At 42.6% G+C, this 16,702-nt stretch overlaps 1 protein-coding gene across 1 annotated transcript in view; it reads right to left on the reverse strand.

Moving 5' to 3' along the window:
* il1rapl2 (interleukin 1 receptor accessory protein-like 2) overlaps positions 1-16,702 on the reverse strand; it is a 676,009-nt gene that overhangs the window by 81,397 nt on the left and 577,910 nt on the right. The window contains exon 5 of the mRNA XM_072269776.1: positions 3,516-3,645. Coding sequence (XP_072125877.1) covers positions 3,516-3,645 — 130 coding nt within the window. The remainder of the gene's footprint in view (positions 1-3,515; positions 3,646-16,702) is intronic.

A 16,702-nucleotide genomic window follows, 5' to 3' on the forward strand; every position in this document is an offset into this window, starting at 1 on the left:
GTTTCTATGAGGTCCCCCCTCATTCTTTTAAATTCCAAGGAATACAGTCCAAGAGCAGACAAATGTTTCTCATATGTTAACCCTCTCATTCCTGGAATCATTCTAATGAACCTTCTCTGTACCCTCTCCAAAGTCAGCACATCCTTTCTTAAATAAGGAGCCCAAAACTGCCCACAGTACTCCAAGTGAGGTCTTACCAGCGCCCTACAGAGCCTCAATATCACATCCCTGTTCCTATACTCTATTCCTCTAGAAATAAATGCCAACATTGTATTCGCCTTCTTCACCACTGACTCAACCTGGAGGTTAATCTTAAGGGTATCCTGCACGAGGTCTCCCAAGTCCCGTTGCATCTCAGAACTTTGAATTCTTTCCCTATTTAAATAATAGTCTGCCTGTTTATTTCTTCTGCCGAAGTGCATAACCATACACTTTCCAACATTGTATTTCATTTGCCACTTCTTTGCCCATTCTTCCAATCTATCCAAGCCTCTCTGCAGACTCTCTGTTTCCTCAGCACTACCGGCCTCTCCACCTATCTTCGTATCATCAGCAAACTTAGCCACAAAGCCATCTATTCCATAATCCAAATCATTGATGTACAATGTAAAAAGAAGCGGCCCCAACACAGACCCCTGTGGAACACCACTGGTAACCAGAAGCCAACGGGAATAGGATCCCTTTATTCCCACTCTCTGTTTCCTGCCAATTAGCCAATGCCCTATCCACGTATGTAACTTTCCCGTAATTCCATGAGCTCTTATCTTGTTAAGCAGCCTCACGTGTGGCACGTTGTCAAAGGCCTTCTGAAAATCCAAATATACAACATCCACTGCATCTCCCTTGTCTAGCCTACTTGTAATTTCGTCAAAAAATTGTAATATGTTTGTCAGGCAGGATTTTCCTTTAAGGAAACCATGCTGAGTTCTGCCTATCTTGTCATATGCCTCCAGGTACTCCGTAACCTCATCCTTGACAATCGACTCCAACAACTTCCCAACCACCGATGTCAAGCTAACAGGTCTATAACTTCCTTTTTGCTTCCTTGCCCCCTTTTTAAAAAGCGGAGTGACATTTGCAATCTTCCAGTCTTCCAGAACCATGCCAGAATCTATCGACTTTTGAAAGATCATCGCTAATGCCTCCGCAATCTCCACAGCTACTTCCTTCAGAACGCGAGGGTGCATTCCATCTGGTCCAGGAGATTTATCTACCCTTAGACTATTCAGCTTCCTGAGTACTTTCTCTGTCACAATTGTGACTGCGCACACTTCTCTTCCCTGCCACCCTTGAGTGTCCGGTATACTGCTGATGTCTTCCTCAGTGAAGACTGATGCAAAATATTCATTCAGTTCCTCCGCCATCTCCTTATCTCCCATTACAATTTCTCCAGCATCATTTTCTATTGGTCCTATATCTACTCTCACCTGTCTTTTACTCTTTATATACTTGAAAAAGCTTTTAGTATCCACTTTGATATTATTTGCTAGCTTCCTTTCATCGTTCATCTTTTCCCTCTTAATGACCTTCTTAGTTTCCTTTTGTAAGCTTTTAAGAACTTCCCAATCCTCTGTCTTCCTACTAATTTTTGCTTCTTTGTATGCCCTCTCCTTTGCTTTAACTTTGGCTTTGACTTCTCTTGTCAGCCATGGTTGTATCTTTCTTCCATTCGAAAATTTCTTCTTTTTTGGAATATATCTGTCTTACACCTTCCTCACTTCTTGCATAAACTAAGTCACTGCTGCTCTGCTGTCCTTCCCGCTAGTGTCCCTTTCCAGTCAACTTTGGCCAGTTCCTCTCTCATGCCACTGTAATTTCCTTTACTCCACTGAAATACTGACACATGGGATTTTGGCTTCTCTTTTTCAAATTTCACAGTGAACTCAGTCATTTTATGATCACTGTCTCCTAAGGGTTCCTTCACCTCAATCTCTCTAATCACCTCCTGTTCATTACACAATACCCAATCCAGTACAGCTGATACCCTAGTGGGCTCAACAACAAGCTGTTCTAAAAAGCCATCTCGCAGACATTCTACAAATTCTCTCTCTTGAGATCCAGTGCCGAATTAATTTTCCCAATCCACTCACATGTTAAAGTCCCCCACAATTATCATAACACTGCCCTTCTGACAAGCCTTTTCTATTTCCTGTTGTAATTTGTAGTCCACATCACTGCAGCTGTTTGGAGGCCTATAAATAACTGCCATCAGGGTCCTTTTACCCCTGCTATTTCTTAGCTCAACCCATAAAGATTCTGCACCTTCCGATCCTATATCACCTCTTTCTAATGATTTGATATAATTTCTTACCAATAAAGCCACACCAAACCCTCTGTCTACCTGCCTATCCTTCCGATACACCGTGTATCCTTGGATGTTCAGCTCCCAAAGACTTGCATCCTTTAGCCACGTCTCACTGATCGCCAAACTCATCCAACTTATTCCTTATGCTGTGTGCATTTAAGTGTAACACCTTAAGACCAGTAGTTGGTACTTTTTGCTTTGATTGCACTGCAAATCATTCCAATGGCTGCAAATTTGCCCCATCACCTGCCTGTCTTTCCTGACATCTTTACTGCTTACTGTCTTAGATTTATTTCTGCTTTCCCCTTCCTCCGCTCTATCATTCCAGTTCCCATCCCCCCTGCCAAATTAGTTCAAACCCTAAATTAGTTAATATGAAGGAGCACAAAGTAAATATTTTTTTCTGAACCATGGGGTGGGGGGCAAGAGAAATGTGATTTATCATCAACAATTCGACTTATGACAGATCTATCACAAATAGGTACTGTGTTATCCCTTAACAATAACCATTGAAGACAAGGATTGATATGTTCCATTTAATCATTTTGGACCAATTTAAAGAAAATCTTACATTGTGAAATCACTTCACAGGGAATCCCATTTCATTATCATTAAATGATTGAAATCTCAGCTGGTATTAAAAGAAAACACATTATACAAGTGCATGGGATTCTGGAGATGCTGGAAATCCAGAGGAACACACATAAAATGCCGGAGGTACTCAGCAGGTCAGGCACCATCTATGAAAAGGAATAAGGAGTCGAGACCCTTCATCAGGACTGGAAAGGAAAGGGGAAGAAGCCAGAATAAGAAGGTGGGGGTGGGGACAGAGTACTATCTAGAAGGTGAGAGGTGAGACCAGGTGAGGTAGAAGGTGGGTGGGTGGGGGAGGTGTTGAAGTGAAAAACCGGGATGCAAGGGGCTAAGAAGAAGGAATCTGATACGAGAGGAGAGTGGATCATGGGAAAAAGAGAAGGAGGAAGGACACCAGAGAGAGCTTATAGGCAGGTAAGAAAAAGAGAAAAGGCGAGAGAAGAGCCAGAACTGGGTATGGCAGAGAGAAAGTGAGGGCTAGAGAAGATACCAGACGTTAGAGAAATCAACGTTCATGCTGTTAGGTTTAGATGCTACGCAGATGGAATATGAGTTATAGATAAAACAGATTATATTGTTTCATTTTCAGTAACAATCCTTGTAAAATAAGCCATACCTGATTTCACTCTCCTTAATCTGATTGTCCTCCAGTTCCTCCATGTACTTATCACCCTTCATCCAGTAAATGATGGGATTAACTGAGCTGTACCCAAAGAATGCCCGGCAGACGAGGGTGGCTGGATGGCCTAGCAACACACAAAGGAGAAATTACAGATGACAACAAACCCTGCGTTGAATACTCACTGAATATTCTGGGGGGTGAGGAGCAGGAGAGAGCAAGCTATCAACTCACACACAAAATGCTGGAGGAACTCAGCAAGTCACACAGTAGCTATGGAGGGGAATAAATGGTCGACGTTTTGGGCCAAGACCCATTAACAGGTCTGGAAAGGAAGGGGGAATGAACCAGAATGAGAACATGGGGGAAGGGGAAGTGGCACAAGCTGACAGGTGATAGGTGAAGCCAGGTGAGGAGGAAGGTGGGTGGGGCTAGGAGTGATGAATTGTGAAGCTAGGACGTGATAGGTCAAAAAGTAAAGGGCTGAATGAGAAAGAATCTGATAGGAGAGAAGAGTGGATCATGGTAGAAATGGAAGGAGGATGAGCACCAGAGGGAGGGGATAGGCACGTGAGGAGAAAAGAAGGTGACGAGAATGGAGAAGAGAAAAGGAGAGAAGAGGGAGGGGGGAGAAATTACAGGAAGTTGGAAAAACTCCCCTATTTTGAGAACGGAGAAGCCCTATTCTGGTCACTATCATTACCAGTGTGCTGCCATTTACAAGATGTGCTGCCTAAGCTGTTCTGAAGGCTCCTCATTGAAGTGTGACCTCCAGCACCAAGAAGTGATGCCAATGCCTCAGCTTCCCCTCTAGGTTGCACACCAGCTGGGATAACATTTACGCTGCTTTTCAGTCCTGGAACTCTGTCTCCCAGCAGCAGTGTATAATCACACAGCACAGAAATAGGCCCCGTAGCCAAACTCATTCATGCCTAAGGGGAGAATAATTTTAAGGTGATTGGAGCAAAGTATAGTGGGGATATCAGAGGTAGTTTTTTTCTACACAGACTGGTGGGTGCTGGGAATGCACTGCTAGGGGTGTTGGTAGAGACAGATACATTAAGAGACTCAGGTAGACACATGGATGAAATAATACTTATTTTAAAATTTATTTTATTTACTGAGATACAGCGCAGAATAGACCCTTCTGGCCCTCGGAGCTGTGCTACCCTGCAATCTCCCAATTTAAACTTCACTAATCCTGGGACAATTTACAATGACCAATTAACCTATCAGCTGGTACATCTTTGGAATGTGGGAGGAAACCGGAGCACCCAGAGGAAATCCATGTAGTCAATGGGAGAATGTACAAATTCCTTACAGGTAGCGGCAAGAGAGAGGGCTATGTGGGAGGGAAAAGTATATTTATCGTAGAGTAGGTTTAAAGGTCAGCACAGCATTGAGGGCCAAAGTGCCTGTACTGTGCTGTACAGTTCTTTATTCAATCAAGATGCCCAATTCAGCTAGCCTAAGCTAATGCTAACCATACTTGCCAACATCTGACCCATATCTTTCTAAACCTTTCCAATCTATATACTTAGTTAAACACCTTTTAAATGTAAATGTCTCAACCAATTCCTCTGGCAGCTACACTCTCTGCATGAAGAAATTGCCCTCCCTCAAATCACTTTTAAATCTTTCACCTCTGCCTTAAATCAAAGCTCCTTGATTTTTGATTTCCTTGCCCTGGGGAATAAAGGCTGTCTACATTCACCCTATCTTTGCCCCACACGGTTTTATTCACCTCTTTCAGGCCACCCTTCAGTCTCCTGTAATGAAAGAATAACGTCCTAGCTTGCCAAACCTCTCACTATAACTCAGTCTGTTGGGTCCCAGCAACATTATTGTAATCTTTGTACTCTTTCCAGTTGAATAATATCTTTCCTATACAAGCTGACCAAAACCGTACACAATATTCCCTGTTTGAGTTCGCCGATACCTCTTACAACTGCATCATGATGTGACAACAACTAAACTCAATGTGAACACAAGAGATTCTGCAGATGCTGGAAATCCAGAGTAACTCGTGCAAAATGCTGAAGGAACTCAGCAGGTCAGGCAGCAGCTATGGAGAGGAATGAATTCTCTTCTTGACGAAGGGTCTCAGCCCGAAACTTCGATGTTCATTCCTTTCCACAGATGCCGCCCGACCTGTAGTAACTATCAGGTTTAAAACAGGGAAAAAGTAGTTTGTTGGACATTTGCAAAAATGTGGTAACTTAGTTTATTCCTGCCACATTGAAAATCTTTGCTACGCATGCCATCCATATGGATCATTTCACCGCATTAGTACATTGAGGTAACAGTACAGAATAAACTGTTACCGATATAGAGAAAGTGCAGTGGAAGTAGGCACCAAGGTGCAAGGCCATTGCAAGGAAGATTGGAAAATTAAACATCCATCTTATCATATAAGATTCAATACCTTCTATTTTGAATTCAATAGTTTATAGTCAGTAGATTTATATCTGGAGGGGAGGCTGGCTTTTGTGTGTGCTGAGCTGTGCGCACAACTCTCTGCAGTTCTGGGCAGAGCAGTTACCATACCAAGCTGTGGTGCATCCGGATAGGATCCTTTGTATGGTGCATCTCTAAAAATTCCTGAGGAAGTAGAGGCTGTGTTTCACTCTCATGGTCATGATGGCTATGTGGTTGGACAAGGACACACCACTGGCCTATTTATATCAAAATAAATTAATGTTGTTTCCCTTCTCCCGTGGAGGTCAGTGGATGCATAATCTCTGCATAATTTAGACCTGTCCTTCACCCTGAGATGTATTGTCAAGGGCAATGCCCAACAGTTAGAGCATTGTTTTGGAGAGCCTTGGGAAATCAGGTCCACATTATAGTGTAGTCTATCTTCTTACGCTGTCTTTAAATCAACACCAGACAATTTATGATGATATCATGTGGATCACTATGTCAACCCCTACTACACTAATCCTCACAATACTGAATTTGCACGCATGAAAAACTCAAGCGTTGTTTTCCAATCTTCATTCAATCACACCACGTTAAGATATCGAAGGCTTCGTAGAAATGTGAAACACTGCAACTGGTGAGGTGAATGTTATTCGATAAGGAATTTACATTTTGGTTTTTGATTATGTCATATTTCTATTTGAAAATTGTCAGTTACTGTTTGGAGCAACAACTTTTAAAAGCTAGTTGTGCCGGTACGGGGAGAGGAAAGGTTCTAAAGGTTATGGGCCAGACCCTTAAAAAAAAAGACTAGCTGAATGGAAATCTTGGCTAGCCTGGATCAGTTGGGCACAAGTGCCTGTTTCCATACTGATTGACGCTATGACTCCACTCTAATAATTGACAATCATAAAAAAATAGATGGTACCTTTGGGATTAGCACATCAGAGGATCTGTCCTGGGACCAGCATGTAAGTGTCACATCAGCATTTCTACTTTATTAGAAGCTTTTGTATCTTTGGCACATCAACAAAAAACTTTGACATATTTATGCAGACACAGGGGAGAACGTACAAATGACTTACAGACACTGGGAGGAATTGAACTCCAATTTTCAAATTGTTTGCACTTTAGAGCATTATGCTACCGAGCCACCATTATTTCACAGTTGGTATCATTGCCTTCAGCTGCTAAAGTCTCTAAGCTTTATATTTTCATCCTTACAGCTTTATATCTTCCTTTCCTCCTCTACAACGTACTTGAAACACTTCCTTTCTCTAAGATGTTAATCATATCACTAATATGTTTTTATGTGTCTTGGCATGAAGTATTTTGTTCATTAGTGTTCAGTGAGTTGAAGTGCTTTTGTTATGTTAACAGCAGTAAATGAATAGAAATCATTGTGGGTGATAGGTCTGCTAAATTGGTAATTTACAGTAAAATGGTGTCAAGATTAGATTAGATTATGAAGACACGCAGTCCTCTTTTATTATCATTTAGTAATGCATGTATTAAGAAATGATACAATATTTCCTCTGGTGTGATATCACAAAACACAGGACAGACCAAGACTGAAAAAACTGACAAAACCACATAAATATATAGTTACAACAGTGCAACAATACCATAACTTGATGAAGAAGTCCATGAGCACAGTAAAAGTTCAAAGTCTCTCAAATGTCCCACATCTCACGCAAACGGGAGAAGCAAGAAAAACTCTCCCTGCCACACCCAACCATAATCCATCTCTGAGTCATCCGAAAACCTCAAGCCTCTGAATCAGCTCTCCGACATCGAGTACTGAGCGCCATCTCTATCCAAACGATTCGACCTCAATCTCAGCCGCCAACAGCAGGCAAAGCCGGGGATTTTGAGGCCTACCCTCCGGAAGATTCCCAACCACGCAGTAACGACAGCAGCGAACGAGCGTTTCAGAAATTTCTCCAGATGTTCCTCTGTGCTTTCACGTCCTTCTCCATCAAATCAGAATTGTCCACGGCCCCTATTTAACGGATATGATATCATTTTTCACCGGAGGGCTGCGCACGCGCGTTGCGCTGCTCTCTCTCCTCCTGCCAATGGAGCCTCTGTTGAGGTTGTCGCTCAGACTGAGTTTTTTTTAGGATTGTATAGATGTTTTGGGAGAATAGTGGGAATTTAAGAGTCAGGTTAGGGTTTAGGGACAGGTATAGTACGGTGTAAAAGTGTTAGACATGCATGCTATATCTAGCCAGGGTTCCTAAGACAATCCTTCTCCGTGGATTGTCACCTTGTCGTGGTGGAGAAGCTTTTATGGTCCTGTGATCCCCAGATCAATGCCATCTGGAGCTATGCTCCTGGTAGGGTCACTCATGGTGGTAAGGTCGAGGGTGTGGTCCCTGACAAAGAACAATCCAACCAAGACCTCAACAGTGGAACAGGCGGACAAAGTTACTTTGAATTCAACGGCTGTGAAGGCGGATGAAGGCTGCAACAAATCCATCAGCTCCAATCGTTGTGGTTTCCATGCCATTGGAATCAGTTGGTTGATTTGTGAAGTATCGTGTGCTTCTGGAGTGCAACATAAAGTACACGTTAAACAAATACACGCACAGGCATCTTCACTCTGTGGGCCACTTCTTCAGAATAAAGACCATCATCCTCAACCTCGAGGGATAGCCACGACGACGACCTAAGACTTTTGCATAGTACTATATTTGTCAAGAGTGAGTATATAAATCTGGCGGGAGCAGAGGATGTTGGGAATGGTGAGGTTAGAGCGCTGTGGGAGGGGTGTGGGACAGATGGCAGAGAAGGAGTGCCAGGAGCGGAGGGGTGGCATGGGTGCAGACATATCCAGCCCTGAGACACCAGGCAAGGTTATCTGATTCCAAACAATTGGTTTATTGATCATTACAGAATGTCTCTATGGTGTTTCCCACTCCCTCCACTCTCCCTTCCACTTTTCCCAACCGTGATTCCCCTTTCCCTGCCCCCTTCCCACTCAGTCCACAATATAAAGTCATGTTTATCATCACTCACAATCAAGTCCTGCTGAAGTGTCTCAGCCTGAAATGTCGACTGTACTTTTTTCTATAGATGCTGGGTGACCTGCTAAGTTCCTTTGGCATTTTGTGTGTGTTGCTTATCATCACTCACATATGTCATGAAATTTATTTTTGTAGCAATACAGTGCAATACATAAAATTACCACAGTACTCTGCCAAAGTCTGAGGTACCCTCACTATATATATATATATATATATATATATATATATATATGCCTCAGACTTTAGCACAATACTGTATGTGGGGGAATCAGAGGTCAGGCTAGAGCTTAAGCCTCTGCTCCACATTTGAAGGGCAGTGATGTGGACATGTGACACCCATAGATGGATGTTGGGCTGGAAGAGTTGAGTGGATGAGGGCTGGTGGCCCCACCCCCTTGGTTCATTTCCATGCAGGCAGGAGTCACAAAGGCCAAAGAACCCTTAGGTATGTATATCAGCACGATCGGAGTTTAAACCCTAGTGGTTGATGATTGGCGAGTCCTGGGATTGATACCGAAGATCAAAGCCCATACGTCGATCGGAAGTTGAGACATCGAAGCCCAATGGCTGAAGCCCTTAATCTGCTAAACTTTGCTGGCTTGCTGGAAAAGTTGAAGGGGCTCGATGTCAGTGAATCCAAGCCCTCTGGAGGTCGGAGGGTGAAGACGGCCTGCCCTGGGTTTGGAGGGCTGTGTGTGGGTGAGTGGCTGGGAGGGAGAAAAGGGGCTTGTTTTGCTCTTGTTGTTCTGTCACTTGTTGTGTCCTGTTTTTGTTTTGCCGAGCATTGTGGGTAAACTATATTGACACCGCACCAGGTTTTGTGGTGACACTTCTCAGAACATGCTTGGGTGTGTTGGTTGTATGTGCAAATGAAGCATTTCACTTTATGTTTCAATGTAAATAGAGTACTACAGCACAGAAACAGGCCTCTTGGCCCACTTAGTTTATATCGAACTATTACTCTGCCTAATTGCACAGCCCTCCAAACCTGTTCCATCCATATACCTATTCAAAATTCTCTTAAATGTTGAAATTGAACCTGTATCCACCACTTCAGTTAGCATCTTGTCCCACACTCTCACCACAGTCTGAGTGAAGGAGGTACCCCTCACATTCCACTTTTCACCCTTAACCCTTGACCTCTGGTTCTAGTCTCACCCAACCTCAGTGGAAAACCCCTGCTTGCATTTACACTGTCTATGTTCCTCATGATTTTATATGCCTCATATCAAAACTCCTGTCATTCTCTGATGCGCCTAGCAAATTCTTTGTAACTTGTCTCTACACTCCTTCAATATTATTGTTAGCACCACACAGATATTATTGACATCACTCCTGTAGGTAGGTGATGAGAACTGGACACAGACTCCAACTGAGATCACTCTAACATCTTATAGAACTTCAATATAACATCCCAACTCCTGTACTCATTACCTTAATTTATGAACACCAATGTGCCTGAAGTGTTTTTTATGGCTCTGACTGTGACACCACTTTCAAGGAATTATGGATCTGTATTCCCAGATCCCTGTGTTCTACTGCACTCCTCAATGTCCTACCGCTCACCATGTAAGTCTTACCCTGGTTTCTGCCCCCAAAGTGCAACACCTTACTCTTGTCTGCATTAAGTTCCTTCAGCCATTTTTTGGCTGATTTTTCCAGCTGGTCCAGATCCAGGCTTTCATAGCCTTCCTTGCTGTTCACTATGCCCCCAATCTTGGTGTTATCCACAAATTTGCTGTTCCAGTTTATGACATTATCATCCAGGTCGTTGATAAAGATGATGAACAACAATGGCCCGAGCACCAATCCCTGTGGCACACCACTAATCACAGGCCTCCAGATCAATAAATCTGAATCCGACTCTGAAATTCTATAGTGCTTCCACTTCTATGGCCCTTAGCTTCTCCAAAACATGGAGAATTAGAACTGCTTGCAGTGGAGAATGAACAATGAGTGCCATCACTTTAAGCAGATCACCATAGTGATGCTCATCGTTAATTCCTGGTCTGGGTTCAAACCATCCAATGGCGAAGAAATGTATCTTAATCACTGATGCCAGATGGACTCAAAATGCAGGACTTTTAAATTACTTTCTCCTATTATTAATTAGAGTTATTTCGAAATAATTTTCCTGTTATGGCTCTGGGCAGTCTAATCACCTTTTCTAATGGAATCCAGGTGCATCACTCTGATTTAAAAAGGATCTTAAATCATTATAATGCCCAACCTTCACCCACTGTATGATGGTGACTGTTAAATAAACCATTAGTGAAATGATTAACTTATAAGGAAGATAAAATTTTGTCAGAGTAATCTAGGACTGGCTAATGAAATGGTGGGGTGTAACTGACACTGACATGTGCTCCAATCTAATTAATAAAACACTTACTAAGGTATTTGTTTTTCATTATTTGCAAAGTGAAAACATTGGTGGATCACTAATTAACTTAATTCACTTTATTATGCTTTTAACTTTTTTAGCCAAAGGTTATTTTACCTTCACTTATACAGAAGATTTCCTTTAATCTCACAAATTTTGATTAAAGCTAAATTAACAGTTTCAAACACTGCAAACACTATGAAGTTCATGCCTGATTTATCAGTTTACTGTTTGCCAATATGGACCAATTAGCTAGAGGAAGGAAGGGAGGAAGTGTACTTTCCACCCCTGGCAAAAGTACAGCTGGCAGTGGAGGCGCTGAGCACCGTGACCAAAATCCACGAGGCAGCACACTTTGATGCATTCCTGACCTTTGCTGGGGAAAGGCTGAAAAGGTCGCCAAAAATTTACTACCAACATATCACCTGTGGAACCATAGGAGCCAACAATCCTGACCACTGTTATACCATCATCAAGAACGCTTCGAGCTTCTGGAATAGCTTCAAGTTCCTGGGCATCAACGTCTCATCCTGGGGCCAACATACTGATGCAATCATGAATACGACAGAAGCTATACTTCAGTGGGAATTTAAGAATATTTGGTATGTCACCAAAGATTTTAGCAAATTTCTACAGTTGGGCAATGGACAGCATTTGGACTGGTTGCATCATCTTCTGGTAAGGAGGCTCCAAGGCTCAGTTTAGAAAGAGGCTGCAGAGAGTTGTAGAGTCAGCCAGCTTCATCAAGGTCTCAACCTTCCCTACCATCGAGGACATCTTCAATAGGCAATGCCTCAGGAAGGCAGGATCCATCACGAAGAACCACTACTAAGACATGCTCTCTTCTCATTACTGATATACCATGCATTCTGTCCTGCACAGTTCCAGCATTGCTCCTTTCTCCCCTCTATTCTCTCCTTGTAAAAGTTAGATTTACTAGGATGCCGTGAGGGCTCCGCGGCCTGAGTTACTGGGAGAAGGACAGGAGCCTGAGGACACACATTCAACATTTTAGAGAAACTTGGATAGGTACATTGATGGAGTATGATGTGCCAGGTGTAGGTTGATGCGACTTGGCAGATTAAGACCTGTTTCTGTGCTGTAGTGTTTTATGACTCCATAAATCTTGAAGTACATTAATAAAAGAAGAGTTTAAAGTATTTAACCCTCTATCCACTCTCCAATGAATGACTTCAGCTATTACTTTGTCCACACTCAGTTGTCACTTCATTAGGTACGTCTGTAAACTTGCTCATTAATTCAAATATCTAATCAGCCAATCATGCGGCAGCAATTCAATGCACAAACCCATGCAGCCATGGTCAAGGGGTCAGTTATTGTTCAGACCAAAGATCAGAATGGGGAAGAAATGTAATTTTGATGACTTTGACCGCAGGATTTTTGTTGGTGCCAGTGGGATGTTTTGAGTATCTCAGAAACTGCTGATCTCCTGGGATTTTCATGCACAACTGTATCCAGAGTTTACAGAGGTGGTGTGAAAAACAAATGAAAAAAATCCGGTGCGTGTCAGTTCTGGTGTTAATAAGAGAGGTCAGGGAAGAACGGACAGACTGGTTCAAGCTGACAGGAAAGTGACAGTAACTCAGATAACCACGCATTACGACAGTGGAGTGCAGGAGAGCATCTCTGAATGCACAACATGTCAAACTTTGAAGTGGATGGGCTACAGCAGCAGAAGGCTACAAACATACAGTTAGTGACCATTTTATTACGTATCAGAGGCACTTTATAAAATGGCCACTGAATGTATATTCCCCACCGATATAATAGCGACATCTTACTCCAGCCAACCAAATGTGGAGCGACCCAAGGGAAACCAACATGGTCACAGACAGAGCATGGCAACTCCTTATAGACAGTGCCAGAGGTCACAGGAACTGTGAGGGAGCAGCTCCATTCGCTGTACCACTGGGCAGCATACCTGGGCTCCCCCAGTGCTGGTTTGCTGCCCCACTCCCATTTTGGTGCTTTGTTGCCTGCCATTGGTGTCTGCATCTTCAGGAGCTAATGTTCTAAGATTCATCAGGAACAAGATACACAATGGCAAGAGGATCTTCATCCCAAGTTGTCCATGCCAACTACAGTGCCTACTAACCCAATCCCTTTTGAAATCATTCCACTGATGTGAAGATATTAAATTTCAAAGGCAGGGTATAATTAACTAGAGGGTCATAAACACAAGAGATTCTGCAGATGTTGGAAATCCATATCAACACACACAAAATTCTGGAGTGGAAAAGCAGTCAATGTTTTTGACCAAGATCCTTCAGCAGGACTGGAATGGATGAGGGAAGAAGCCAGCTTGAGTCAATATGAAGGGCCCTAGCTCATGGAAAGGTGGGTGTGTAGCCTTGTCATTGTCCAGAGAACAAATTACGCAAGATACTTTGTCTCATCAACAATGAGCATTATCTGTCCTACTAAACCCAGGAGACAAATGTGACAGAAAAATCAATTTCTGTAGAAGAGGTAAGGTGAAAAGGATGACACAAAGTATATTTAAGGTGGAGGGAGGGGATAGAGTAGAAGCTGGCAGGTGATTAAGTGTGAAGAGTCAGAGAGCATAAGAGATCACAGTGGTGGAGCAGTGAGAGCGAGTCTCATTGAACACAATTCCTTTCCATCCACAGATGCTGCTCAATCCACTGAGTTCCAGATTCCAGCATCTGCCATCTGTCGCATTTCTTTTCTTTCTCAACAATATTTTTATTGTTTTTTTTAAATAAAGAGACCATAGTATAAAGGAGATATGTGCAGTGAATAACAAATGTATCAAATGTACAATTCACATTTATGAAAGAGATGCACCCATAGTACAATCATGCTTTGATTATCTCCTCACCCCTCCCAGTCCCCAACTCCAAGCCATCATTGCATTAGCAAATAGAGTTAAACAGAACCTTTGTCCCCACAGAGCTGCATTGGTATAGAGAAGGTGTATTTTCCTAATACATACACTGTTGTATGTTTACTAGTCTGAGCCCATAGCATGTTACCAAAAAATGCTGGAGGTCAGGGATTCATGTACTGAGGCAAGGAAGAAAGGATCGACCTTCAGTCTGGCTGGGAATTCTGAAAGTATTCGAGAAAGGGTCCCCACACCTTTTGGAACTTAATGTCCGAGTTGATAATTGAACAATGAATCTTCTCAAGATGTAGACTAGACATGATGTCCCTGAGCCACTGAGCGTGGGTGGGCGGAGCAGCATCCCTCCCCTTGAGCAAGACTGCACGCCTGGCCAAAAGAGAGGCAAAAGACAGTGTACGATGTTTGTCCGGACTTAGGTGCGCGTCCCCCTCTCCGGAGATGGTGAAAAGAGCAATCAAAGGGTTAGGTTCCAAATTGTAATTAAGTATCTGGGACAGAGTTTGGAAAACATCTTTGCAGTATTTATCCAAGCTAGGGCATATCCAGTACATATGAATAAGGGAAGCCTTGCCCCTTTTGCATCTGTCGCAACAGAGATTAACATCTGGGTAAATGCTAAATAATTTAGTTTTAGACACATGGGCCCTGTGTACGACCTTGAACTGTAACAGGCAGTGGCAGGCACATAAAGAGGTTGAGTTAACCAACTTGAGAGTTGCATCCCATACCTCATTTGACAGTGAGGAATTTAAATTTTGCTCCCAGGCGGTTTTAGCTTTGTCAAGGAGGTCTCACCTCAGAGCCGCTAGCTTGTCGCTAATAGTAGATATTAGACCTTTGCACAATGGATTCATGCAGAGAAACATATCAACGACGTTTGTGTTGGGTGTCTCAGGGAAGTTTGGTATCAGAGGGCTGATAAAATGTCTAATTTGCAAATATCTGAAGAAATGAGTGTTGGGTAGGTTAAACTTTGCAGACTGTTGTTCAAATTATGCAAAGCAGTTGTCTATAAAAAAGATCTTTAAAGCGCCTGATGCCCTTTCTGTACCAGTCTTGAAATGTTGGATCATGTATAAAAGGCTGGAAGAGATGATTATATAGAATAGGACTTGAAAGGGAGAAGCCATAGAGACCACTATGCTATTTGAACTGAGCCCATACTCTCAGGGTGTGCCTGATAACAGGATTAGCAATTGGATTAGGTGTAAGAAAAGGGAATTCAGATCCAAGAAGTGCAGAGATGGAGACATTCTTAATAAAGTTCAGCTCCATTGTCACCCATATTGGGCAGTCGGATTGGTTGTGAAAATGAGACCAAAAGATGAGACTGCATATGTTAGCAGCCCAGTAATATAAGCGGAAGTTGGGCAGAGCCATGCCCTCATCTCTTTTAGATTTTTGAAAGTGGACTTTATTCAGTCGGGGTTGCTTGCCCTTCCATAAATAGGACGATATGACTGAGTCTGGCAAGTCAAAGAAAGTTTTAGGAATGAAAATTGATATGGATTGAAAAAGATATAAGAATTTAGGAAGAATGATCATTTTGACAACATTGATTCAGCCCATCAGGGACATGACAGGGGTGACCACTGTGCTAGGCTCTGTTTTGTATGATTTAACAAATTAATGAACTTTCTCCAAAAAGACACTTATATTTCCTTGTTACTGTAATGCTAAGGTAAGTAAATTGGTTATTCACTACCTTAAAAGGGAGGGTCTGGAACTCTGATGTTTGTGCTTCTCTATTTATTGGAAAAAGTTCGCTCTTGTGTAAGTTAAGTTTGTATCCTGAAAACTGGCTAAATTTGTTAAAAAGTGAGAACATGGGGGGTAAGGAGGTGATTGGGATTGATATAAAATGTAAAAGATCGTCAGCATAAAGGGAGACTTTGTGCTCAACTCCCTCCCTCCAAATCCCCGTCGGGTTCACACAACTACAGAACACAATCACCAGTAGCTCCATGGCCAGATCGAGAAGTAAAGGGCTTAAAGGGCACCCTTGGCGGGTTCCACATTTAAGGTTGAAAAGTTGGGATTGCTGAGAATTGGTCAAAACAGGCAGTGGGACGCGAATATAACAGTTTAATCCACTTGGTCTAAAATCAAATTTTTCTAAAACAGCAAAGAGGTAATTCCATTCCACATGGTCGAACGCTTTCTCTGTGTCTAAAGAAATTACACATTCGGAGATCCCAACTGAAGGTGAGTATAACATATTTAAGAGGCAGCGTATGTTAAAAAAAGGGGAGGCGGTTTTTGACAAAGCCGGTTTGGTCTTCAGAAATACTTGAGGGTAGGATGTTCTCCAACCTGTGGGCCAAAACTTTAGCTAAAATTTTGACATCGACATTTAACAGGGAGATTGGCCTGTATGAGGAGCCCTCTGTTGAATCTTTGCCTCCCTTCGCTAAAAGAATGATGCATGCCTCATTAAATGATGCTGGCGGTTTACCTTGTT

Source organism: Mobula birostris, chromosome 10 (genome assembly GCF_030028105.1).
Source record: "Mobula birostris isolate sMobBir1 chromosome 10, sMobBir1.hap1, whole genome shotgun sequence".
Classification (NCBI taxonomy): Eukaryota; Metazoa; Chordata; class Chondrichthyes; order Myliobatiformes; family Myliobatidae; genus Mobula; species Mobula birostris.